This window comes from Cavia porcellus, unplaced genomic scaffold, assembly GCF_034190915.1.
Source record: "Cavia porcellus strain 051 isolate PalLab524CR breed Dunkin Hartley unplaced genomic scaffold, mCavPor4.1 scaffold_17, whole genome shotgun sequence".
Lineage (NCBI taxonomy): Eukaryota > Metazoa > Chordata > Mammalia > Rodentia > Caviidae > Cavia > Cavia porcellus.
In genome coordinates this window covers 61,668,272-61,694,278 of record NW_026947500.1, presented here as the reverse complement: position 1 = coordinate 61,694,278, position 26,007 = coordinate 61,668,272, and the positions used below count along the sequence as shown (strand labels likewise).

General features: G+C 38.9%; 1 protein-coding gene across 1 annotated transcript; it reads right to left on the bottom strand.

The window, feature by feature from the left end:
- On the bottom strand, positions 1–24,696 carry LOC134471138 (vomeronasal type-2 receptor 116-like). Its single transcript, XM_063229109.1, has 6 exons — positions 24,674–24,696; positions 10,073–10,364; positions 5,602–6,408; positions 4,371–4,598; positions 3,029–3,152; positions 1–899 (listed from the first exon to the last, which is right to left on the bottom strand). The coding sequence occupies exons 1-6, from the start codon at positions 24,694–24,696 to the stop codon at positions 1–3; spliced, it is 2,373 nt and encodes a 790-aa protein (XP_063085179.1).
- Positions 24,697–26,007: the final 1,311 nt, after the last annotated feature.

Here is a 26,007-nt window from a genome sequence, read left to right as displayed (position 1 = left end):
TTACTTCCTGGCTATTAAATATTTCATGGAATTCTTATCAGGCTTTATCAAAATGATATAGCACTTAGGGGCAAAGATGCAGCCCAGCAAACCTGCACCCGAGGCCAAGATAGAGAAAACCTCCATGGCCACCATCACCTTCCCCTTGCTGCTGTGGTACACAGGGAGGAAGGTGACCCACACACTGCAGAACACCAGCATGCTGAATGTCAGGAACTTGGCTTCATTGAAGGTGTCAGGCAGATTCCTGGCCAGGAAAGCCACAGTGAAGCTGAGCAGGGCCAAGGAGCCCAAGTATCCCAGGACACAGTAGAAGGCAGTGAGGGAGCCCTTGTTGCACATGATGATGATGTGGCCATGCTCAGAGTGTGCATCTGTGTCCACAAATGGTGGATTTGTCCCCATCCAGCCTGCACAGAGAGTGAGTTGGATCAGGGTGCAGATGGGGATGATGTAGTTTGGTGCCCCTGATACCAGGAGTTGCCTCATCCTTCTGCCTGGAGCAGTGACCTTAAAGGCCAGCACCACAGTAATGGTTTTGGCCAAGACAGTGGAGACAGCCACAGTGAAGAAAACTGCAAATGTGGTCTGCTGGAGGATGCAGCTGGCAGTGCAGGGATGTCCAATGAAGAGCAAGGAGCACAGAAAACAGAAGGTGAGGGAGATGAGCAGGGTGTAGCTGAGACCCCTATTGTTGGCTTTGACCATGGGAGTATCTCCATGCTTTACAAAGAGCCCAAGAACAAGAATGGTGATGACAGAGAAACATAGAGCTGTGCAAGCCAGGGACATCCCCAGAGGATCCTGAAGAGACAGGAACGTTATGACCTTCGGGAGGCAGTGATTCCTCTCACTGTTTGCATATTCCTTGGGTGGGCACTGGATACAGTGCTGTGCATCTGGGGAAAGAAAGTCAGCATTTCAGTTTTGTAGATTCCTGCTTCAAACCACGTGGATGTCCTTGGTCACCTCTGCACTTTTTGGGAGCACAGACCACCTCTGGAGACACACTGTGACACAGGACAGTCAGAACCTACATCCCCACCAAGGAGGATGCTTGGCAGCAGATGAAAGCCAACCCATTTAGGTGGGATCAGCAGTGCAAAGGCACACTGGGAAGCTGTCCCCTTCCGAGTTTCACTGTGTCACAAAGGACATGAATTCTTCCACACCCTAGCCTTTCCCAAAGTCTTCTATACAATAAAACTTCTATGGACACTTGCACTATGTACCTAAGGCAATCAAGGAAATATTTCTTTGATTTATGCCTGAAAAGAAATAAGATACTTAAACATCCTGGGACAACTCAGGTTTTATTGTTGCCCTAACTCCTACTACTTTTTGTTTTGTAATTCACTTGGGATTCAGCAGCATAAATCTTCCTGTATGGTGCGCTTTTATTTGTTTCTGACCAGTCTTGTTTTTTGTATGTTTTTGTATGAGTTTTGAAAATAGTTTGACTGCAGGCAACTTTTGGGGTTTTGAATGGCATTGAATTGTTGGTTTACAATTAACTTTTTGATAAATAGATACTTCAATATGTTTATTCAATTATTTATATTAGATTGTACTTTTAAAATTTACTATTCATTTGCACTCAAAAGTACCTGTGCTCCCTTCGGCAGGTTGCATGTAGAAATATCATGCCCTTTTCTTCCGCTGTGGTCCCTGCTGAAGCTCATATCTGCTCGTGTGTGATGAGTGCAGTCAGGCAGCCTGGGATTATCTATTAGAAATCTGTGCCACAGTAAAACCGTATTTGTGGAAAGAGTCAAAGCTGGCCTGCTCCTGCAAGTAAGGAACTGTTTCCCTCTACTCAAGCACTCAGGTTGAAGCACAGCAGTTGGAGGCAGAGTGATCCTCTGCCCCCTTCTTTCCTGGGAGGCTGACTCCTCTTCCTGGCTCCTTCTACCCAGAGGCATGCTCATCAAACAGCGGCGTCTCTGTGTAGGGTTATGGGCCTCAAATCCTGTGTTAGTCCACTTCCTTTTCCTCTTTTACACACTCATTTGGTCTTTGAAGCTTTCCTAATAAGAAGTTTATTATTTTTTAACCTAGACATGCCTGAAGATAAATGTCTGCCCCACGATCACAATATAATATGAATTACATGGTACTAATGGGAATTAAATTATTATAATACTCATTTTTATATTATGAAGAATAGAAGGTTTATTCATTATACTTCCACATTTTGGTTTGAAAACAATTTATTCTGGTTTTATATATAATTGCTTAACTGTGCATGTGCGGTTAAAGACATTCTTAGGGGAAAGATTCATGTTTTATAAAAATATTATGTCTAATATAATAACGTGTTCCATTCCATATAACATTGTGCTAAAAACTTCAGGGTATTATATTGCTATTGTGTACTTAATGATTCAGAAATTGGGTACCAACTGTTAGAGATATGTCCATGACATTTCTTGTGCATTTGCACTGGGATCATCATCTGCATATGGAAAATCTTTGCTTCCGAATTTTCAAGGTGTTCATCTTAGGTCTGATGATGACACACCCTGCACTGTTTGGATGATCACACATCTGATATTTCATCCATGGATGTGAACATGGCTGTGTAGGAGACCTGAGATTTGATCACCACTGGATATTAAGAATGAAAGGTGACTTTCAAATCAGTGTCACACAATTGATTGCAGGTGTTTTGTGCTCTGGGTGAATGGTTTGGGGATGACAGTACACAGTGTATGTACCGTTGCTGTCACCTGATAGATGTGCTTTGAAATTCTGTATTCTTTTTTGTAAATTCTCTTTGAAATAAAATGGATTTGAAAAAATGAATAATAAACTCAGTGTCACAGTTGATCCTGATAAAATGAGCACTGCGAACAAAGACCTGAAACATAAAATGATAGTGCTGGTGTTTGTAGGTTTCTCTGGAAAGCCTGGAATGCATAAATGCAGGGTGACGGTGCACTGTGAGCCCGCAGCCCACACTGGGTTTCTTTGTCTTCAGAAGCCCAAATGAGAAAGACTTAGCAAACAGCACTTCTGCATTTCCTACCTGTCCTGTTGGAAATGTGTCTCTCCGGGCACAAAACACAGTGAAAACAGCAGAGAGGTCTTCCTTCCTGGGGAATTTGCCTGAACCCTGGAGCACAGCTCTGGCTACATACGGACCGAGGAGTCTAGAGGAAAATGAAATCATTGGTCAGAATTTTACACTTTCTTAACAGCTCTAAACAGAGGTCATCCTCTCCCTACAAGAATTTCACCTTGGACAGTTCTATATCACCATGCATGCACATAACCCTCACCTCACTGATACTTCCTGCTATCTCATTTTCAATTACCATGTGTCATGTCACTTTTCTTTCTCACCTAATTACCAACGGTTACCACAGGCCTGATCACTTTCATTTTATTCATAGCAACATCCCCTGAGGTCTCCGTGTTTTGATTCATTGTAGTCAACCGAGAGCTTTTCATGGTCATGTTCCATGTTGCTTTGTGCACTCGCATGCCTGAGAAAGTTTTTGTCATGCAATGGCACTCTCTTGGGGATTTGATTTAAAAATACGCAGTGACTCCCAAGTGTTAGTTATTTTAAGGGCTTTGTTCCCAAAGTGGCTCTATTGAGAGTGCTGAGATCTTTATAAGATGGGGCCTCAAGAGTGGTCACCAAGGCATTTTGAAGTGCATTTTTGGACTCTAGTGTGTCTTGTTCTCCATCCACCACCCTCTCTTCACCTATTCCTCTCTCTGTGTCTCATACACATACATGGATACAAACAGAGAAACTATGAGACCACACATGGCTGTTCATTCATCTATGCCATTCTGAGGCCAGCTGTGACACTATGAATACAGAGCATAATTGTAATATAGTTCAGCTGCAAAACTGTGAGAAATCTGACGAAAGATGACATGCACTCATTGTTGGTGTTTTACCATGGCAAGAAGAACAAAGGTTGAAAACTAAATGGTATCCAAAAGGACTGAGAAATGAGAAAAATATTTCTTAAGATGTCTCATTACTCCAGAATCTGCTGTGTCATTCTCCTTCAAAATGCACTGTGAATCCTGACTATATATTATTAAGCAATTGAGCAAATATGGACAGACACATATGAAAACTGTACATCGCAATTCTCTCTTGCTTTTTACAAACTTGTTCAAATTTATTCTTGCAGCATGAACACATTCACCAAAGATTTTTTTGAATGCTCACTATACTCTTGCTCTATGAAGGTGTTAGATCAAAATATATAACAACAACTTTACACAGTACAAACTCAATGAGTGGAAGGTGAATTTAGTGCTGAGTGAAAGGCCCCACACTGAGTCGCATCTCAGGACTATATTTGGCTTTCCCTGCATGAGTCCAGTATTGAAAAGAATCATACCTCCATGAATCCAATAGGCCACTCTACCATCTCTGCATTGATGACTAAGGCTTGGTTGTGAGGACTCTTGGAGACAAACTCTCCTACTTTAATCAGCATCCTAAGACCAGCAGGGAAGTTCACACTGTTCTGGATGTCATACCATGCCATAGGGTGTCTTTTCTCATCGAAGGATATCTGATGTCCACCACTGTTTATGAACTGGATTTTCTTCAGCAATGGATGAAGCTAGAGAGAGGAATAAGTCAGAGATGAATCCATTTATGTTAAAAGTGGAGGGTCCAAAGGACCTTCCAAACATGACCCTTTCTATCTCCTTATGCTGAGGTTTCATTGCAATAGAGACCAGTTCTTTGGAGGGTAGGAGTTGAAGTTAGTCACCATTTAAGGATTTGTAGTGAATAGAACTAGTCTCTTCTCCAGAAAAAAGTGGTGTGCTTGACACAAAATAAAAACATACATGACGGCTGGGGCTAAACGCTCTGCAGCAGAAGTATCTGCTTAGCAAACACAAGGTCAGGAGTTTGATACCTGGCACCAAAAAAAAAAAAAAAAAACCACTCCAATATAAGAAATGTTATCACAGGGCTGTGATGGAATAGACTGTTTCTGTGCTGACCAATAAAGTAAGTTTATGGATTATTGGAAGTTAATCATACTTTTCAAACAGTGTAATGTGAGTGGAATATCAAATATGTTCACCTTGGCTGTGATAGCCCAGAGTTAACCTAGGTTTGAACTCATTCCAACATACATTACATGCAGTATCTTACTTTATGATTTATACCTTGCAATTTTAGAAAGACATAACATGTAGGGATTTTTTTGATGAGAATATCAATAGTTTGTGACATTCAGAGAATAATTTATACCCAGATATATAAATTAATTCTCATGTCCTGAATCTAGTGAGAATCTGAGTGAGGGTTTTTCTCTTTTGGTTTACTGAAGGAAGATTTTTTTTCATTGTTTTCTTAGTAGTGCTACATAATTAGCCAAAAATAGGTTTTTGACTCAGTTTCTCATTAAATAGTTCAGAATAGCCACTTCTATCCCCAGTAATCTTAACAAACAGATAACAATTACGAATTACCAATGTCAAGATCTCTTGTTCATTTCTGCCTGATTCTTCCGATTTTAAGATGAAAACGTAATCATGATGTTGCACCTCAATAAAATAATTGTGGAGACCAACATGGGCTCAAAACATGCCTCTAGTCTGGAGATTTACCTGCCAAGGAAGAATCTCAGGCTGGTTCTCATCTTCTGGAGATCTCATTTCCATTTTCTCCAAGATCACTGTATGCAGCACACGGGCCAACACATGCACAGCATTATAGATGAAATAGCTTGAGTCCGATATGGTCATTATGTCCAAGTTTCCAGGCAGAGTCTCTAAGGAAATATTTGGTAGGCAGACTCCTATCTTCCCACACAAGGACCCAGGAAGTGAGCAGTCATAAAAGAAAGTCCACAATATACTGTAGTAAAAATCTTGTGGGTATTGAGAAGGGTTGGATGTCTTCAGAAAGTGCTTGAAGCCAGGAATTTCCCTCTTATGAGGTGACAATGAGAAGCTTCCATGGAAAGAGTGCAGCATGTGGTCCGTCTCATACACAACCATGTCCCACTTTGCAGTCATGATCCACACCTTTCCTGTGGTCAAAAAGAATTCAGCTGCGATGTCCACAGTGATGAGGCTCCTGACCTCCCCATACAGGATGTGCACATTGGCAGATGAAACTCTGATCCTAGTCATAAAAGTGGTGTGACTTGATCCAAACATTGTGGTAATGGCAGGGAGCTTTTCTGTCAAGGCCACACAGATACCTTTCTTTAGCATCTCTGCTTCCAGGTCCCTCATGAACTGCTCCCCTTTCACATCATCAGATATAAAGACGGCCACCCACGTCCAGCCAAAATGCAGCAATAATGCGATCATTGCATGGAACAGAGTGCTGTCCCCGGGGGCCATCTGGTAGAGAGATGGATACTGGTGTTTGTCCCTGAGGCTGGGGTCAAAAGGACCATATGTGATCTAAGGAAAGAAAGAAAACTGAGGTTGAGTTTAGGAGTTTTGATGTTGATTTTGCTGGGAAGGTAGCAAGACACTTCTGTGTATCCAAAGGCTACTGAATACAATGTCAGAAGACTGGAAGGCTACTATGGAGATTGTCGAGTTCTCTCATCTGGGCACACAGAACCTCAAGAGCACACATCCTGACACCATTGTCTCTAGGACAAGACAAGTTACTCCCTGAACAAAGCCAGAAAGTGTGGAAAAGACTTACTGAGCCTTACTCTTGAGTTTATCACCTGAAGTGGGAATGGATAAAGGTGGGAAATGAAAAAACATTACCAAGGTGAGGATGTTTGTTTCACACTAATGTCAAGCAGATCAGTGCTAACCCTCACTAAGCACAGTTTTCAATAAGCACAGTAACCAAGTAAATCTTTATAGTATGGCTTTCTTGGTTTTGCACTCAATTTCAGCAATCTGAAGATTTTTAAACAAGCAATCAATTACCCTGTCTTGTTTTCCAACAATTATTCTTATAGAACAGAATACTCCTAAACTGCTTTTGTCTGGGGGACAATAATGACTCCTCATTGGTACCTGACTTAAATGAGTTACAAAGGAAGAAACTTGGATGTAGAGTTCTCAACAGAAAGTCCTTAAGGGCAGCTAGGAGGTGGTCCTCTTGGGTGCAGGTGAGCAAAGCAATTCTGAGCACAGGCAGTGGATTAACCACAATGCAGTTGGGGATCTATGGAACTGTGCCAGTCCCACAATCTGTGGAAGTGTTGTAGCCCTCTGTGATGCCCAAAATAGAACAGACATGCCAGGGGCTGGGGATTTAGCTCAGTGGCATAAGTGCCTGCCTTGCAAGCAGGCAGTCCTGAGTTTGATCCCTGGTACCGATAAAAACGAAAAAGACAAAAAAAAAAAAAAAAAAAAAAAAAAAAGAACAGACATGCCATGGTGGTACCGCCTCCACATCTGACAATCTTTGGCCTCTGGATACCAGTGTGACTCATATGCTGGTATGGGCAGTTTCCTATGCTGTGGAAAAAACAGCCAGGGCCTGTTGCCAGGCAAGATTGCCTGTGTCCAACATATCTATTCTGAGACAAAATCTTGTTTGAGCCTCTCGATAACAACTGCTCCTTGTCTGTCACCCTTCTCCTTCCCCTGATGATAATTTTAGAGCCCAGATAATTCATAGGGATTTCATTTTACCTACTTATTTTTCTGTGTGACTAGGTATCTTAAACCTGTTTTTATTTTAAAGAGGATAAAACCAAACAAAATACAACAAAACAGAGACAGTCAATACAAAACAGTGAAAGCAATACAGGACCTCATTAAAAAGACAGCAGGAAATCAACAATGGCTATCATAATACACCTTGGAATCTTCATAATAGCAGCCTATATATCATACATAATAAAGTCAAACAAAACAAAACAATGAAAACAATACAAGACCTCAAAACAATATAATAGTGAATTAACAATGACTACCATAGTGCCTCTTGTTACCTTGAAAACAGCTGTCCAGCACATTAGACACAGGCATATAAAATTTACCAAACAATATAAGAACTAACTTGCTTCTTCATTTCAGTTGTTATCTCTACTAAATTTCAGGTGTGTGACTTTAATATCTACAATGTCCATGTCTCCTGAACTTGTCCTGTGTGGGCTGGAGGTCTGATACTGTATTTTGCTCCTTCATCTTGACATTTTCCTATGTCCTTGCAAAGTGGCCCATTGTCGCAGCCCAGGTGTTTCCTGCAGCGACTGCCAGTCCCTCAGTAGGAGTCTGGACTGGACTAGGCACCCAGGTTAATATGATCTGAGTTTCCTGGAGTGGCGGAGAAACATGCAGTGGTGGTTGACCAATGCTCCCCTGATGGCAATGGAGATTTGGGGTGTGGCCTCTTCTCTAGGCCCATACTGGTGTTATGGCTCTCTCAGGACCACTGATGGTTGGCCTTGGAGTGTGCTTTCTTCTCTGGGCCTTCACTGGGCTCACCAGATCTCTCCAGGGCCACTGGTACATAACCTGGGAATGTAGCTTGTATCTATTAATATTTGTTCACAGGCTTGGATCATTTCTGATATTTCTGTGCTGATTTTATGTCCAGTTGCTCGGTCTACTAAACAATCAGTATTGATTGGAGTCTCCTATTACAATTGTGTTATTCCTCATTTCATTTTCCATGTCTGCAAATACCTGTCATATATAGTTGGGTGCTGTTGTATTAGATGCACCTATATTTATGATTATCATGGAATTTGCACTGTATCCCACATTTTCATTGACCCCAATTTATTTTGTGTTACACTTCTTTGCTTCATCTTTTATCTGTTGTGTTGATTTCTCATGGTCTCTTGCTATTTTTAAGATATCTTTCTTCTCATGAATATGAGCTGCTTCTCATGAACAAATCTGAAATTCTATCCTTTCCTTCATTCAATCTGTTGCATATATTTTCAAGGGAGGTTTTAATTTCCTCAATCTGTTTAGATCTGTTTCATGGGTTCCATTTCTATCCTATGTTTGGCACCTTTGTTTCCATCTTTTTGTAAGCTCATCTATTCTTTTGTGTCTTCAGTATTGTATTTGATTAAAGTGCCACTTCCTTTTTGTACCTGAGACATCATTTTCTCTATAGCCTTCTCCATTTGTTTTTTCACTTCCATTGTCATCATTTCAGAAAGTTCCAGTGTTTGACTTCTGGCTTCATCCATCTCACTGAGTGCCAGACCTGTCCTGGGTGGCCTGGGGACCTGGCCACACCTCATCTCTGAAGCTGGACATTCTCTGCATTCTCTTTTTAATTTTGCCTCCTATTTTGATGCCCACCAACATCCCATGATATATAACTCTAGCATTTTGGTCCATCTCAAGAAAGAAAGGAGATGTCTGTTCCTCAGAAGTGTCCTCCAGAGGTAACTGGGTCTTTCCAGCTATCCCAAGAACCTACCTTCTTCTGGTGATTACAGTTCTGTGATAATGTCCATGTTGTATTTTGGAGATGTGCTGGGTGTGAAGCCCACCTTGGCCACTGGATATAGGAACTGGGACTGGTCTTCTGTTGGTGGAGTTCTCCAGAGTTTGAGTGCTGTCTCCGCACTGCTGCTTCAGATACTTCCATGTTCCTGGACTTGTGATTACTTCGTCCTCCAGAGGTGTGTATGCATTTGTGTGCCAGGCTGTTGTCCTGAGTCTTGGGCTTCCTGTTGAATTTACACTCCTTTGGTTGGCCCTGCCACCTGGGGATATAATGAAGGAGGCTCAGGGCATAAACTCATTTACAGCCAGCCTCACACTCTGTGATTCAGTGGATGGACAGAATGTGAACTCACTATCTGTCAACCTGTCTGCCCTCCAGGATGCAGTGAAGGAGGCCCAAATCACAAACTCACTGTTTTCTAGCTGTCCCTGCCATTGGAGATATAATAGAATGATGTAGAGTGTAAATTCACTACCTTCCAGACCCCCTCCCTCTGGGATGCAATGAAGGTGTTCTGGGTCATGAAATAACTATCTTCCAGCTGATCCTGCCATCATGGGATCTGTTTTAAACACTCATGACATGGCTTTTCAACTCTTATTTCCTGTCGGTCAGACGTGAGTAAATGGAATTGCAAGAGATCCAAACAGTCACAACCACAATGCATGATGCCCTCACCTGTGGGATTCTGTAGAGCTCCAGAAGTGTTCCAATCTGAGCAGAAAATGGTGATGCAGTGCCTGCAATTACAGCCACAGACTTCTTTGGAATCTTGCAACTATAGTTAGGGAGAATCTCATCTCCTCCAGAAAACCACATTAGTGCATTCTCCAAGGTCCTGTGGTCACTATTAACAGAATTGTAGAGCTGGAAACCCAAGGACTGGTTGGGAAGCAGGTGAGGATCTTTATTGATCTCCTCAATAGCATAGTAAAAGGCCAACACATACTGGTAGTTCTTCCACAACCACCTACAGAGAAATACAATCAAGTGACATCATTCAGAGCCAAATCATTTGACAAATCCTGTTAAGAAGATTGGCTAGTATTGTGTGTCTCTGCAAGGCTTCTTTATTGAAATGTGAATCTGGTGTGTGCAAGGTTCTCAGGACTCTACTGATGCCAACTCTGGAATACATCTTCTCAATTACTTTTCATTTCTCAAAAGATGTTCCGTGTACTAGTAGGAAGAATATGTATTCTGATGTTGTGGGGTGGGACATTGTGTAGACATCTATCACGTCCATTTGTTCACAAATGTGGTCCAGTTTTCATATTTTTTTACTTTTTGTTTAGTTTATCTTTCTGTTTCTTACAGTAGAATATTGAGTCTCCCTATTACAATTATGCTGGTGATTATGCTTTTTATGCTATTATTTGTTTGATGCTATTATTTGATTGATTTTTATGCTATTATTTGTTTTATGTAGTTGTGTGAACTGGTATTTAATGCATTTATATTTGTGACTATAATTTCTTCCTCTTGTATTGTGTACTTAAATAGTATGTAGTGACTTTCTTTGTCTGTTTTGATCAGGCTTGGTATGAAGTCCAGTTTCTCTACAAATCAAATAACTATCACTGATTTTTTTCTGGGTTCCTGTTGCATGGAATATTGTTTATTTTATTTTATTTTATTTAAACAAACAATAAATAAAACAGAAAAAGAGTAGAAATAATACATAAGGCAAAGAAAAATAAACAGTAAGAAATCACTAGTTGATAATTACATATGGTCCTCAACACCCAGCAAACAGTAAGAAATCACTAGTTGATAATTATATATGGTCCTCAACACCCAGTTCCCACCCTCTGGAACTGGGAAGCAGGAAATTCAGCTGGTAGCTGGGGTGAGTCAGCTCCCTATCCAGAGCCCAGGAGACTGTGTTAAGATCATCGATCCAGGAGCTCAAGGACCCACTGAGAGCACAGCCACATTAGGCTGTGCTTGCCTGGCAGGTTTCAGGCCTGCCCAGGTCATGCCCAGTGACCTTCCCTGGGACCAGGAAGCAGGAAATTCAGCTGGCAGCTGGGGTGAGTCAGCTCCCTATCCAGAACCCGGGAGACTGTGTTAAGATCATTGCTCCCAGAGGTAAAGGGCCCACCCACAGCACAGCCACACTAGGCTGCGCTCACCTGGCAGGTTTCAGGCCTACCCAGGACACACTCAGAGACCTCCTGAACCCAGAACCGGGAAACTCAGCTGGCAGCTGGGTTGAGTCTGTGTGCCATTTCGAGTTGGGGACATTGGGTTAGGATCATTGCTGCCAGAGCTCAAGGAGCCAACCAGAGCCAAGCCATTCTAGACTCACCTTGGGAGGTTTTACAGCCTGAGTAGATTACCCCCACAACCTTCTTCAATTATGAGAGTGGAGAGCAGGTGAAGTGAGTTTCAGGGCATTGGTCTTTGCCTGGGGAGAGCTTTAACCCATCATCCACAGTGGGTAGGTGCCTGCCCAGCTACCTGGAACACTGAAGGTAGACAGGAGGGCCTGAGTGCAAGACTGGACCATGCTCAACAACCTCCATTCAGTCCCAGGAGCCTAGAGCATAGGAAATGATTTCCACCACATCCAGGGGAAGCTTTAGAAAAACACTTGAAACACAAATATAGGAAAATGACAAAACAAAGACCAAAATGCAATCTCAGACCTCAAGCCCATCCCAAGAAACCCTAGTAGCCATGTACATAGAAGAAAATATATGCCATACACCTGAAATACCTGTAATAATAGCAAGTGAAATAAAGAAGCAACTCCAGGAAGCTTTAAAGGAATTCACACTAGAAATAATGTCCCAGGTAGAAGAAGAAATGATAAAAGTAATGAAACAAATGCTGAACACATCTAAAGAAGACACCGTTAAAAATTAGAGGAACAAAAAGAATTCATGGATGAAAAATTTAAGAAACAAAAAGAATGCATGAGGCAGATTCAAAGATATACAGGAAATCAAAAATTCCATTGAAAGTTATCAAAACTGACTTAATAAAAGTGAAGATAGAATTTCAGACCTTGAAGACTGCAGTGAGGGAATAGGAAAGGAACGATCTTTTTTAAAAAAACAAGGAATCAGGAAATAACAATTCAACAGCTTAAGAAGATGCAAAGAAAAAAGCATAAGATTAATGTGGATAAATGAAAAAGAAGGGAACAGCACAAATGATATCAAAAGGCTATTCACAGAAGTCATAGCTGAAAATTTCCCAAATATGAGAATGGAAACTGACATTAGCATTAGTGAAGCATATAGAACTCCAAATAGCCATAACCAAAATAAAGCTACACCCAGGCATATAATAATCACCATCCCAGAAATCCGACATAAGAGTAGAATACTAAAAGCTGCCAAAGAGAAAAGACAGATTATCTATAAAGGAATGCCTATCAGAATCACAGCAGACTTCTCAACATAAACAAGGAAGTCAAGAAGAGTAAGGAGTGAAGTATTTCAGATCCTAAAGGAAAATGATTTCAAACGTAGACTGATGTATCCTGCAAAACTGTCCTTAAAAATAGATGGAGAAACAAGATACTTCCATGACAAAGAACAGCTGAAGAAATTCATGATCACCAAGCCAACCCTGCAAAGAATACTGAAAGACAGTTTAGGTACACTTAGGAGAAAACCAATAAGCAAAGAAGACATTAAAAAGAGCAGAAAGATAAAGATGCAATAGCAGAATGATAACATGTCAACAATAACCCAACATACAAGAGTTATAAACATTAATGTAAATGGATTCAATGTACTACTTAAAAGAAACAGAATGGCAGAATGGATCAAGAAACAAAATCCAACCATATGTTGTCTACAAGAAACTCATCTAACACAAAAGAATACTCACAGACTGAAAGTCAAAGGGTGCAAAACAATGCATCATGCAACAGGAACCCAAAATAAGCAGGACTAGCTAATTTGTTTGCAGACGTGAACTTCAAACCAATAACGATCAGAAGAGATAAAGAAGGTCATTACATACTAGTTAGGAGAAAACTTCAAGAGGAAGAGATAACTATCTTAAATATATATGCACCAAAATTCAGAGCACCCAGTTATATAAAACAAGTATTAACATCAATGAAAAACCACAATAGTTGTAACACAATTATAACAGGAAACCTTAACACAAAATTGACACCAAGGTACAGATCAACCAAGAAGAACATCAGAAAAGAAATAACAGAACTGACTCACACCTGTGAACAAATGGACTTGATACATACATACAGAGCATTCCACCCAGCAACATCAGAATACACATTCTTCTCAGTAGTACATGGGTCATTCTCTAAAATAGTCCATATATTAGCTCACAGAGCATATTTAAATAAATGCAAAAGGGTTGATATTATCCCTTGTATGCTATCAGATCATAGTGCTATGAAACTAGAAATTAATGATACAAGATAATGCAAAAAACCCACAAACACATAGAAACTTAATAACACACTCGAGTAATCAGTGAGTCACAGGGAAAATTAAAGAGAAATTGAAAATACCTACAAGCACAAGAAAATACAAACACAACTTATCGGAATCTGTGGGATGCAATGAAAGCTGTCCTCAGAGGAAAATTTATTGCATTGAGTTTCCATATCAGGAAAACAGAATGAATACAAATAAACAACCTGATGTTACACCTCAAACATCTAGAAAAAGAAGAGCAAGTCAAGCCCAAAGCCAAGAGAAGAGAGGAAACTATAAAAATCAGAGCAGAAATCAGTACAATACAGACTAAAAAAACAATCCACAGAATCAATGAATCAAAGAGTTGGTTCTTTGAAAGAATAAATAAAATTGATATGCACCTAGCCAACCTTATTTTAAAAAAGGGAAGAAAAGGCTCAAATTCATGAAATAAGGAATGAAAAATATGAAATTAATACAGACTCTGTAGAAATACAGAAGATCATCAACACCTATTTCAAAAACCTCTATTTTCATAGGTTTTATAACACAGAAGATATAGAAAGATTCCTAGAAACATATGAAGTACCAATGCTAGGTCAAGAAGATGTAAAACTGCTGAATAACCCAATTTATATTAACAAAATTGAAAGTGTAATTAAGTCTTTATCTGCATAGAAGAGCCCAAGCCCAGATGGCTTTATTGCAGAATTCTACAAGAAACACAAAGACTTAAAGCCAATAATCCTCAAACTCATCAATCCTTCCTAAGGAAAGGAAAGCAATCCTTCCTAAGTCATTCCTGGAAGCAAATATCACTCTAGTGTGAAAATCAGAGAAAGACCCAACCAAAAAAGAGAACTACAGACCATTCTCCCTAATGAACACAGATGCAAAAATCCTCAATAAAATATTGGCAAATATAATGCAGCAAATCACAGGAAGATTTTACACCATGGCCAAGTGGGATTCATTCCAGGTATGCAGGGATGATTCAATATATGTAAATCAATTCTATTATACCTGATGATATAGGCAACTCTTTTGAAGATAGCAAGAGACATAATGGTAACCATTGTTGATCACCTGGTATTCTGTTTTTACATCATGTAACTATGTCCATCCTTCTGTTCTAACTGACTCTGTTTTGCTTTGTCACATTTGGTTTTACTCTCTTCAAATAAAAGTAATAAGAGCTGTGGGAGTAAAACCCCAAATGTGTAATTGTTATTGTAAAAAGAGAGGAAAGGAAAGTGATCTAAAGGATATAATTGCATGCATATTTAAGTGTGTAATACAGAAAACCATATAACTAAGTTTGTGTTGGATCATTGAACAGAACTGTTTGCAATCTTACTGCAAAAAATGTCCACTTTATATGCTTTAATTTTGTAATTTGAACAACTATTTCTTAGATGACAATATGTAACCTATTAACTAGTGATTACTATCTGTATATTTTTTCTTGAAATTCTGTATTATGTGTACCCCTTTACCGTTTGTTTGTTTTTTTTTCTCTTTAAATTAAAAAAGATTCAAAAAATCTAAGGAGACACAACAGGGAAGAATCAATCAAAACAGAAGAACAAAAGTATGGTAGGACTTCAAAGCAAGATAGTAATAAATCAGCAATGGCTATATAATATTCTGTTTTCTTCAAAGTAGTTATTTATACCATCACATGTAATAAAATCAAACAAAGCAGAATCAAACCATTCCAACGAATGAGTAAACACATTGCAAGACTTTAAAGCAATATAATGGGAAAACACAATTACCATAAGATCTTATATACTCTTACAATTTCTTACACTAGGGGGACTATACGGTATTTATACATGTGAGTTTGATTTATTTCACTTATGAGTATGCTTTCAAGTCACATTCATTTACTTATAAATATCTTAATGTAATCATTCTTTATAGTTGAGTAGTACTCCATTGTATAAGAATACATCTTTTTATCCATTCCTCAGTTGATGGGCACTTAGGTTGTTTCCAAGATCTGGCTATTGCAAATTGTGGTGCTATAAACATGGGTGCATATATATCACTGTGGTATGATGTTTTAAGTTCTTCGAGGAATATGCCTAGAAGTGGAATACCTGGGACAAATGGAAGTTCCAATCCCAGCTTACTGAGAAAGCTCCACACTGACCTCCACATAGGTTGCACCAGTCTACACTCCCACCAAAAGTGCTGAAGAGTTCCTTTTCCCCTTGCAGCCTCACCAGCACTTGTTCGTGGTTTTGTTGATCCTGGCCATTCTTTCTGGAGTGAGATGGACTCTCGGTGTGGTTTAAATTTGTATTTCTCTAATGACTAATGATGCTGAATACTTTCTCATGTGTTTATTTGCCATTTATATTTCTTCATCTGCTAACTGTGTATTGATCTCAGATGCCCATTTTTTTTCTTGGGTCTTTCAATTTCGGGGGACTGATTTTTTAAAATTCTTTATATGTCTAGACAGAAGTCCTTTGTCTGAGTGACAGTTCACTAAGATTTTTTCCCAATTTGTGGGTTTTCTTTTGGCTATGCTGGAGATTTCTTTTGACATGCAGAAACTATTTAATAAGACTTGATCCAAGTTATTGATTCTGGATCATCTTTCACATGCAATTTGATTCTTGTGCATGAATTCTCTACCTACCCCTATGTCTTCAAGATTTATACCTACTTTGTCTTCCAGCAAATTTAGTGTTTCTGTTTTAATATTTAGATATTTGACCCATTTAGACTTTAGCTAACTACATGGAGATAGGCATGGGTCTAGTTTTAGTTTTCAGCATATGGAGAGCCAATTTTTGCAGCACCATTTATTAAAGAGACTATCTTTCTTCAATGAATGTGTTTGACTGTTTATCAAAGTAAGGTTTCACCCACCATATCTTTGCCAGGGGGACCAAACATATTTCACTGGAAGAAAGATAGTCTTCTTAAGATATGGTGCGGGAAAAACTTTCTCTGCACATGCTGAAGACTAAAACTAGACGTGTATGTCTCACCGTGCACTCAGCTAAAATAAAAACTATCAAAGACCTAAATATAAAAACAGAAACATAATGTGCTGCAAAATAGGATAAGTAATACTCTTCAAAATATACATGTAAGTGAAGGCTTTATGAACAAAACCCCAATAACACAGGACATATTGCAAAGAATCAGTGACTGAGATCAGTGATACTGAGATCTCATATTGAAAAGCTTCTGTAAAGGAAAAAATATCCAATCACAGAATGAAGAGACAACGCACAGAATGGGTACATTTTTTAAACAATTTCTCCTCAAAAGTGTAATGTCTACAATATATAAAGAATTCAAAATAATCAGTCCCCTCCCCAAATTTATAGATGCAATAATAAATGGGCTTCTGAAATGAATACATCCTTCTCACATGAAGAAGTGCAAATGGTAATAAATACATGAAGAAATGTTCCACATCGCTGGTCATCTGTGAAACGCAAATTAAAACATTTCTCCATATTTCACTCCAGGAAGAATGGCTATCAGGAAATCAAGGCTGTCTTGTTGCTTTTGCTCTTCTGCAGCCATGAACTGTTGGCCCTCTGTCATGTGCCACTCTGCCTTGGAGCCATGGGAAAACAGAGCCCTTCTGTATTGCGGGTTGAAATGGAAGTAGTCACAATCAATATGGGAAATTTTATGGAGACGGTTGAAAAAACTAATATTAGAGGTTCTACTTGATCCAGTTATTCCTTCTGTTGGGAGCTTCTTGAAAGGGCTAAAAGCATCATGTCATAGTGATGTATGCACCACCCTATGCACAGCAGTGCAGTTTGTAACAGCTAAATCTTTGAAACAGTCCAGGAACCCATCAGCAAATGAACAGATGAATACAATATGGTTTTTCTATTCAATGGAGTATGAACTTGGCATAAAGAAGGATAAACTTGAGACATTTTATGGTCAATGATTGCATCTTGACAACCTAATTTTAAGTGAAATAAATCAATCACATGCTCATGTCTTCATATTGCATAAGTGCTCTTGTGTGAGAAACCAAACATTGAAATAAGGACCAAAATGAATAAAAGACACTGGAGACTAGGAAGACAATGTTCAAATGAGGAGGGGAATAGCGGCCCGGGAAGGGGAAAGGAAAGGAAGGAATAGGGCTTTAAATAACAATTTTTAAAAGGAATGGAATTTTTATAGAGGAAGATGAGGAGAAGTAGTGAAGCGACGGTGGGGAGGTGTTTTAAACATGGATTAAGTGATACGACATGCAGGCACGAATTGCCTATGATAATTATAATCATATATGTCAAAAATGTATCAGCAAAATTAATTTTAATGAAAGATGCTAAAATAAACAGTATATTATGGACAGATATGTGAACAGCATGGATGAGGCTTGAAAACATTGTACAACGTGAATAAAGCCACCCTCAATGGACCACAAACTGTAGGAATACATAATGACAAATATCCACAATGGGTAAATCCACATAGACAAAATAGGTAAGTGACTAGAAAGGGGGAGAATCTGTGAATGGCTTACAGGATTTCTAGATGAGCTGATAAATGTGTGATGCTTTCCTAGCAAGTATTTTTCAACAGGTTCCTAAGTTCATGAATAAGCAAAACTCTTCATCCAATAATTATGTCACTAATGTCTTATTCAGAGAATAAGACATATGAACCCTTTGTTTTTAAAAATTTACCAGCAAGATATTATTGCTCACAAATTGAATCATATCATAAATATCCAATATTAGCTAAATAATCCCTGTATATCCATGTAAACTGACACTTGGTAAAATGGACACTAGCAATGTAGTAGCCCAGTACTTATAAGGAAATAATTCATGCTCTTAGGGATGAGGACCTGATTACAGATGGCAGTTTGATTTCATCTGTGGCTTGCACATGTCTAGGAATATAAAGTTCTCATCTTCACAGCTACATGATTATCATCCCTGTTCCACTGAGGAATCATTGCTCAGAAACTTCTCTCCCTGGGCCACGGAAAGAAGAGGGGAAAATTTGGCCTCCAGCTTTGCAGCATGGGCTGAAGACTTGTATTCTTCAACTGCTGCTGAGCACATGAACAAAAGAAACTCACTTGGAGTTCCAAGGTTATACACACCTTCACCTCCCGGAATCCCTTCTTAAAACAGAAACAAGCAGTAGCTATCTTCAGGAAGAAACGCATATACATTCATGAAATAATGGATATAAGGTAACACTTTGCATAGCTGGTTAATGGCAGAAGAGGAGGAAAGAAACTCAAAAGAGCAAGAAACAACAGACAGAAGTAGGTAGTGTTTCCCTTACAGATGAGGGACTTCAGGCTGAAATTGCACTCCACAGATCGCAAACTCCACCAGCATCTCCATTCAGTGCAAGGTCAGCTGCTCAGATGTCAAGGGTTAAGTAATGAAAAATGGCCTCTACAGTGCAGATACCACGGAGACAAATTGAATGTAGCCTAACAATTATCTGAGGTCGTGGGTATGTAGAAGTGCTGAAAGTTCTAGAAATTTATCTGACAATTGCCACCAACAAAGCACACGGGAGGTACTGCCTGTACAGGAGTCAACACTCACTAAGCATCATTAAAGCAACTCATTTATCAGGGAAACACAGCTCTGTACCATCAAGAATCAACACACTAAGAGAGAGTGAACGTTATAACTCACCCTGAGACCCACAGTGCCTGACCATGAGGATCAGGTTGATTGCAAATATTAATAATAACTATAATGATAATAGCCGAGGAATTAGCTCAGCAGAGTAAGTTCCTACCTGGCAAGTGGGAGATCATAAGTTCAAACTCTGGTACAAAAAATAATAATTATAGATATATGTATGTGTGCATATACATACATATATATATATATATATCTTGATTTTTCTCCTCTGTATCTATCAGTGAGGTGAGGAAAAGGAAAAGGAATTTGTTAATTTGTACATTGAGAAAGAACTGTGGAATTCACACCTACCCATTTCTCTCATTTTTGCACGCATTTCCTGTAGTTTTCGAAGGGATTCAATACACAGCCCTCATCCTCATGTCCCAGCAGACAAACACACACTCACACACAAAAATCACACCACTTTACACACGACTTACCTGTGAGGTACTTCATTATGATATGGCCGGGTTAAAAAAGAAAGCCGGACTATGGGTATTTGCTGCTCGAGGTAGTAAAGGGGAAAAAACCCGCCCAGAATCAGGTCTCCATCTCCATGGAGACCTGGCTTCAGGTATCTATAACATCTCAGAACATCTACATACTGTGAGATGTGCAAAGACTGCACCAATATTAAGGAAAAAAGCAGATACACAAACATGTCAGGGTCTGCCAAGCACAGAGACAGTGCTGGGTCTCAGATGAGCAGAAAGTGCAGGGTTGATCAGGTCTGCACACCCATCCCTCTGAAGGGAGAAGTGGTGCTGGGGACAGCAGGCACCCACTCTGCCTGGACACCCCTTTGCTAAATCTGGAGTGGGCCTGCTGCTGGGCAAGATGACGGCACAGCGAGGAGCATTTGGCAGGCACTGATAAGGGTGTCCTGAAGTTGACTCAGCCCAGATGTCCCTGTGATCAGAGCAGCTCTGGCTTCCCTGCTTTTGCTTTGGTCCCCTCCAGTCCCATCCATGAGCTCTGGGGATCCCCCTTCCCTAGGGCTCTGCACCTGTCACCTGACATCTGGGGCAAAAACACTTTGGAAAAAATATTTTGAATCCTCCTTCTCCCCTGACAACCCACACCATCCTGAAGGAGCATTCTCTGTGATCCTGTGAACACAAGAGTCTCAAGCTTGCTCTGGGGAGTTGTCAGAGTGAGCAAGGACTTTGGTTGGGATCTTTACACAGGCATTAGCAATATTCCCCGTGATGGCCTAGAATGTGCAGGGCTGCACTCAGCTGGTGATGGTGCCTGTCCAACTCCCTGAAGTCACTTTACCTCCATGGGTAACATCACTGCTGCTTTACAAGGTCCCCTGGGGAGAAATGAGATTCACAGTGTACAAAGCAGCACACTGTACTGCAGACCAGAGGAGCCCTGCAGGTCACCCCGACTCCCTCCCATCCACACAGACTTCTCCCCCCTCAGCCTGGGGACTGACCTCTCTCACTCACAAACTGGAAACTTACACTTCACTCTGTGAAGGTCTAGAAGTTGAGATTTGTAAGCATTAATAAATATAAAAAGTTTCTATCCGTGGTGCACAGGAAGAAGATTTTGACACATGCATAAAATTTGCTAGTGTTAAATCAAGATATTTTAGGCTGTGGATTTAGTTCAGTGGCTTAAGCCCCTGGTGGGCAAGTTCAAGGTCATGAATTCAATCCCCAGCATTAAAAAAAAATCAAGTTATTTGACGTTTTGGGACTTTCCACAGTTTACTGAAACACTGATGTGTTATCCTGTCACCCTGCCACTGGACAATGCAATCCTGTTATTTCTGTTCACCCTGCCACTACAACTGGTCCTGTGAACTCATTCATCTCATCTAGCTAACAACTGGTCAACATTTCAAATTAAAATGTGTTTCCTGTGAAAAGCAGCTCCTGAATCCACCACCTCTCAGTCTCTGGCAACCACCAAGTGCTGTTTTTAGATATTTTTATTTTAATATTTGTTTTATGCTTTTTTAAAATATTTAATTAGATGTATTGGTACAATTCGGGTATACACAATGATCAAATTCAACATAGGCCATTTGCATCTTTACATGATGCCTTGACTCCTCTTTTTTTCCCCATTAACCTCCCCTTTTTTCAATCCCTTCTCTTTCTTATTTTCAAAGTTTTGCCTCTATTTTATCTTTTCTCATTTTTAATTTCCCTTCCTTCCTTTTCCCCCTCCACCATGCCTCATTCTCCTTCTCTTTCGAACAACTGCTTCTTATTTCAATAAATCTATTGTACATTTGGCTGTTATCCACACTTTGAGTGTCTCACTGAAGACAGACAATGCAATATACATACATCTGTGTCTAATTCATTTCACTTGAGACTGTGATTTCGAAGTCCAACCATTTAGCAATAAATGTCTGTACCGTATCCTTTTCTGGCTGAGTAGCACTCCATAATAGTAGTACTCCCAGTACATTTATATCCTTTCATCAATTGAAGGACATTTGGAATTTTTACAAGATTTAACCATTATAAACTGTACTGTGGTGAATATAGGTGAACATATATCATTGTGTTATGATGCTTTAAATAAATTTAGGAAGTCACCAAGATGGAGAATAGCTTAGCAAATTGGGACCACAAGTCTTATGTTTTTAAGGAATTTGCACACCAGTTGAATTCCACACTGGTTGCCCCAGTATACTCTACCCTCACCAGTATTCCCAGAGCCACAGCAGCAATTTTATATGTTGATTTAATGATTACAGTCATTTCTTCTGGAGTGACATGGAATCCCACTGTTTTTTTTCATTTGCATATTTGGAATGCTCAGTGATGTAGAATATTTTTTCATATATTTATTTTCTATTTGTCCTTCTTTTTCTGGGAAGTGCATGTTCATCACAGATGCCTGTTTTTGAATTGGTTCTTTGAATGTTGGAGATGTGATTTTTTAAACTATTTTTATCTTCTAAATGTTAGTCCTTTGAGGTGCAACTAGCTGCAATTTTTTCTCACTCTCTGAGTTGCCTTTTTATTCTGTGAGTCATTTCTTAAGAAGTGCAAAATATTTTTAATATTATGAGACCCCAGTGGTTGACTGTTCAAAGTATTTTGTATGCCATCTAGATTCTGTTCATGAATTCACTGCCTGCACTAATATGTTCAAGATTTCCACCCACTTCCTCTTCCAGTAGATGTAGTGTTTCTATTTGAACATTTAGATTTTTGATTCATTTGGACTTTAGTTTAGTGCATGGTGATAAACATAGGTCTAGTTTCAGTCCTTAGCAAGTGGAACGCCAGTTTTTTGTGCACCATATATGAAAGAGACTATGTTTCTTCCAGTGAAAATGTGTGGCTCCTTTGTCCAAGAAAAGATGGCTGAGTCTGTTTGAGGTTGTTTCTGTATCTTCTAATCTGTTGCACTTATTCTCAAGTCTGATTGTTTTGTTTTGCCTTGTTTTGTTTTGTTTTGCCAGTATTATGCTGATTTTATCACAGTAGATTTGCAGTATAATTTCAAGTCAGGAATTGTAATGCCTCCTATTTTACCTTTGCTGTCCACATTTGCTTTTCCTATTCTAGGTCTCTTCTGTTTCAAAAAAAAATTTAGAAATGCTTTCTCTAGTTCTTTAAGGTAGGAAGAGGACCTGGAACTTTCTTTGCAGACAAGTTGGCCCTTGACTAGAATTACATTACCTCTGTATAACAATTCTGGGAGTATGGTCATTTTCACTATATCGATTCTTCATATCCATGAGCAAGGAATATCCATTTTATGACATTCTCTTCAATTTCCTTTTTCAGAGTACAGGAATTTTTAATATATAAATCTTCTACTCCCTTAGATTGATCCTTAATTATGTCATTTTGGAGAATGTAGTTTTCCTAATTTTTCTCTCAGTGAATTTGTTGTGTACAGATATCCTACTGATTTTTGAGTGTTGACTGTGTATCCAGGTATGCTACTAAAATTAATTATTAAATCTACAAACCTTTTGGTGGGGCTTTTGGAGTCTTCAATACAGAGTACAGTATAACCTCCAAATAATAATTTGACTTTTTTTCTATCCTTCTTACTTTTCATCTCTCTTCTACTGGCTACTATTTTAAGAACTTTATTGAACAGGAGTGGTGATAGGAGACACTCTTGCCTTGTTGCTGATTTTAGAGTAAAAGCTTCCTATTTTTGTCCAGTTATTGTAATACTATTAGTTTGTCATAGATGATTTTTCTCAGATTGATATAAAGACCATCTATTCTGATTTCCTGTAGCGCTCTTATCATGAATGGGAGTTGGACCCTGTCAAAATCTTTTTTGCATCTATTGAGATGATCATGTGACTCTTGTATGGCTTTGTGAATAAATTCATATGCATATGTTGACCCATCCCTACATTTCTGGGTGAATTTCACTTGGTCATGATGTATAGTCATCTTAATTATTTGCCATATTCTGTGTGCTAGTCTGTTACTGATGACTTTTGCATTGGAGATTGAAGCTCTCTTTTTTGATTGGTTTTTCTCTTTTTTGGTTGGGATTTTCTCACTTTTAGTATAAGTTTAATATTTGCCTACAGGAATGAGTTATGGAGGAATACTTCCCTTTCAAATTCATTAAAGAGCTTGAGGAGTACCTGCATTATATCTTCTCTAAATTTCTTATAGAATTCATCATCGAATCCATGAGGACCTGGAACTCTGAGGCTGACAAGACTTTAAGTACATTTTCAATTTCATTAGCTGTTATAATGTTATTTGTAATTTTTATATCTTCCTGATTCCACTAAGTTCATCCATATATATCTTAGCATCTCTTCATTTTTTCCATTTCCCAACTTCATTACTCCTCTAATGAGTAAAGATTCTCAAACTAGTTATTGATCTTATCAATTTCTAGAGGATCCATAGTAATTTCAACCTTCCCTCTTCACTGCATGAATTTGAGCCTTTCATTTCTTTTTTTTAATATCAGATTGGCTAAGGATTTCTGAACACTGTTTAATCTTTCAAGGAACCAAATCTTCAATTCATTCATTTTTTATGATGTTTTCTTAGTTTCAGTTGCACTGATTTTTCACTGATCTTTATATTTCCCTCCCTCATATAGGTTTTGGGCTTGACTACCTCTTCTTTTCCTAGAGGTTTGAGATGTAATAATACATTGCTTGTTTTTGCTCATTTTATTTTCCTGATGTGAGAATTCACCACTCTAAATGTCCCTCTTATGACCACTTTCATCGTGTCCTATACCTTCTGTTGTACTGTGTCTGCATGTTCATTTAATTGTAGATACTGTTCAATTTCTTCTTTAATTTCATGTGTGACCCACTGCATTTTTATAAATGTGTTACTTAGTTTCTATGTGTTAATAGATTTTTTTCCATTTCTCTTGCCATTAATTCCCAGTTTCATTGCATTATCATCAGATATTATGCACAGGATAACTTCCCCTAACAGCATTTTTAGTACAATATTCACTATGTTATTCGGGTGGACTTTGAACTCATTATATATACCAGGCTGGCCTAAAACTCATGATTATTCTCTTTCCTAAACCTCCAGATACTTGGATTACAGGTGTGCACAGCACATCCTGTGAATGGCTTTTAATATTCTGTTCTTGTGCTAACCTTCTAGAATCTTGAATATTTTATGCCTAGATTGATTTAGGTCATGGCTAACTGGAGTTCTACATTCCTGACATATCTTTGTGTCAAATTCTTTTCCCATGCTTCCCAAATTTCTGGTATTAAATCTGCAAGTACATTTTATGTCATTTGTATTGACTTCTGCATTTTCATTGACAACTATGAGTCTTGTATTGTTTTTCTTTACATTCTCTTGCAGAAGGTGGACTGTGTTTTTCTGATACCTTGTGATATTTAAGAGATATTTCCTTTCATGATTACTAGCTGTGGTCCCTTCTTCAAGGCCTGACTTCAATTTTAAGAGATTTATGAAAGTTTTCAATGGAATTTTTACTTCCCACAATACCTATTTGAAACCATTGCACACTTCTATTTCTTTCCTATATTGAGCACTCAAGGTTTCCATCGTTTTTCTGTGCTCCTCTATTTTTATCTATACCTTCTCTAGATTTGCTGAGCTATTCCTTCTTTTGATCATCATTTCTCATTTTACCTGAGAGATTATTTCTGATCTGATTTCATCTATAGTCTCATGGATTAGTTTCCTTGCTTTAGTTGCTATCATTTCAGAATTATCTGCTGTGTGGCCTCCATTTTCCTCTATTATATTGTCTTCTGGGCTGGTTTAGGATAAACTGGAAATCTGAGGGTGCATTGTGTTTCTGCTTCTCGTTTTATTTTTTTTAAAACTTTTACTTTGTTTGCTGTGCTTATTCTTGTAAGTTTTGAGTGTAGATAGCTTTATAACTAGTATCAAGGACTCTGTAGGAAATGCTTGTTACTCAGGGATGTCTTCTGTGGGGAGGAAATTCTTGGTTTGTGTCTGTCCAAAGATTGTATGTGTTCTAGTCTGGGATTGTGAGAACAATTAGAATCAGGAAACAGAATTTATAATATTATTTTATGATTTTCACCCAGAGTTAAATGCAAGAAAGT

What these genes read in the sequence shown, in the direction of transcription:
- LOC134471138 (XM_063229109.1), bottom strand. Translation starts at nt 24,696, where the DNA reads ATGCAGACACAGTACAACAGAAG. An exon ending in CAGACACAGTACAACAGAAG is followed by an intron (nt 10,365 to 24,673) that starts GTATAGGACACG and finishes ATTTCTCTGTAG; the next exon opens with GTGGTTGTGGAAGAACTACC. An exon ending in GGCCTATTGGATTCATGGAG is followed by an intron (nt 3,153 to 4,370) that starts GTATGATTCTTT and finishes ATTTTCCTCTAG; the next exon opens with ACTCCTCGGTCCGTATGTAG.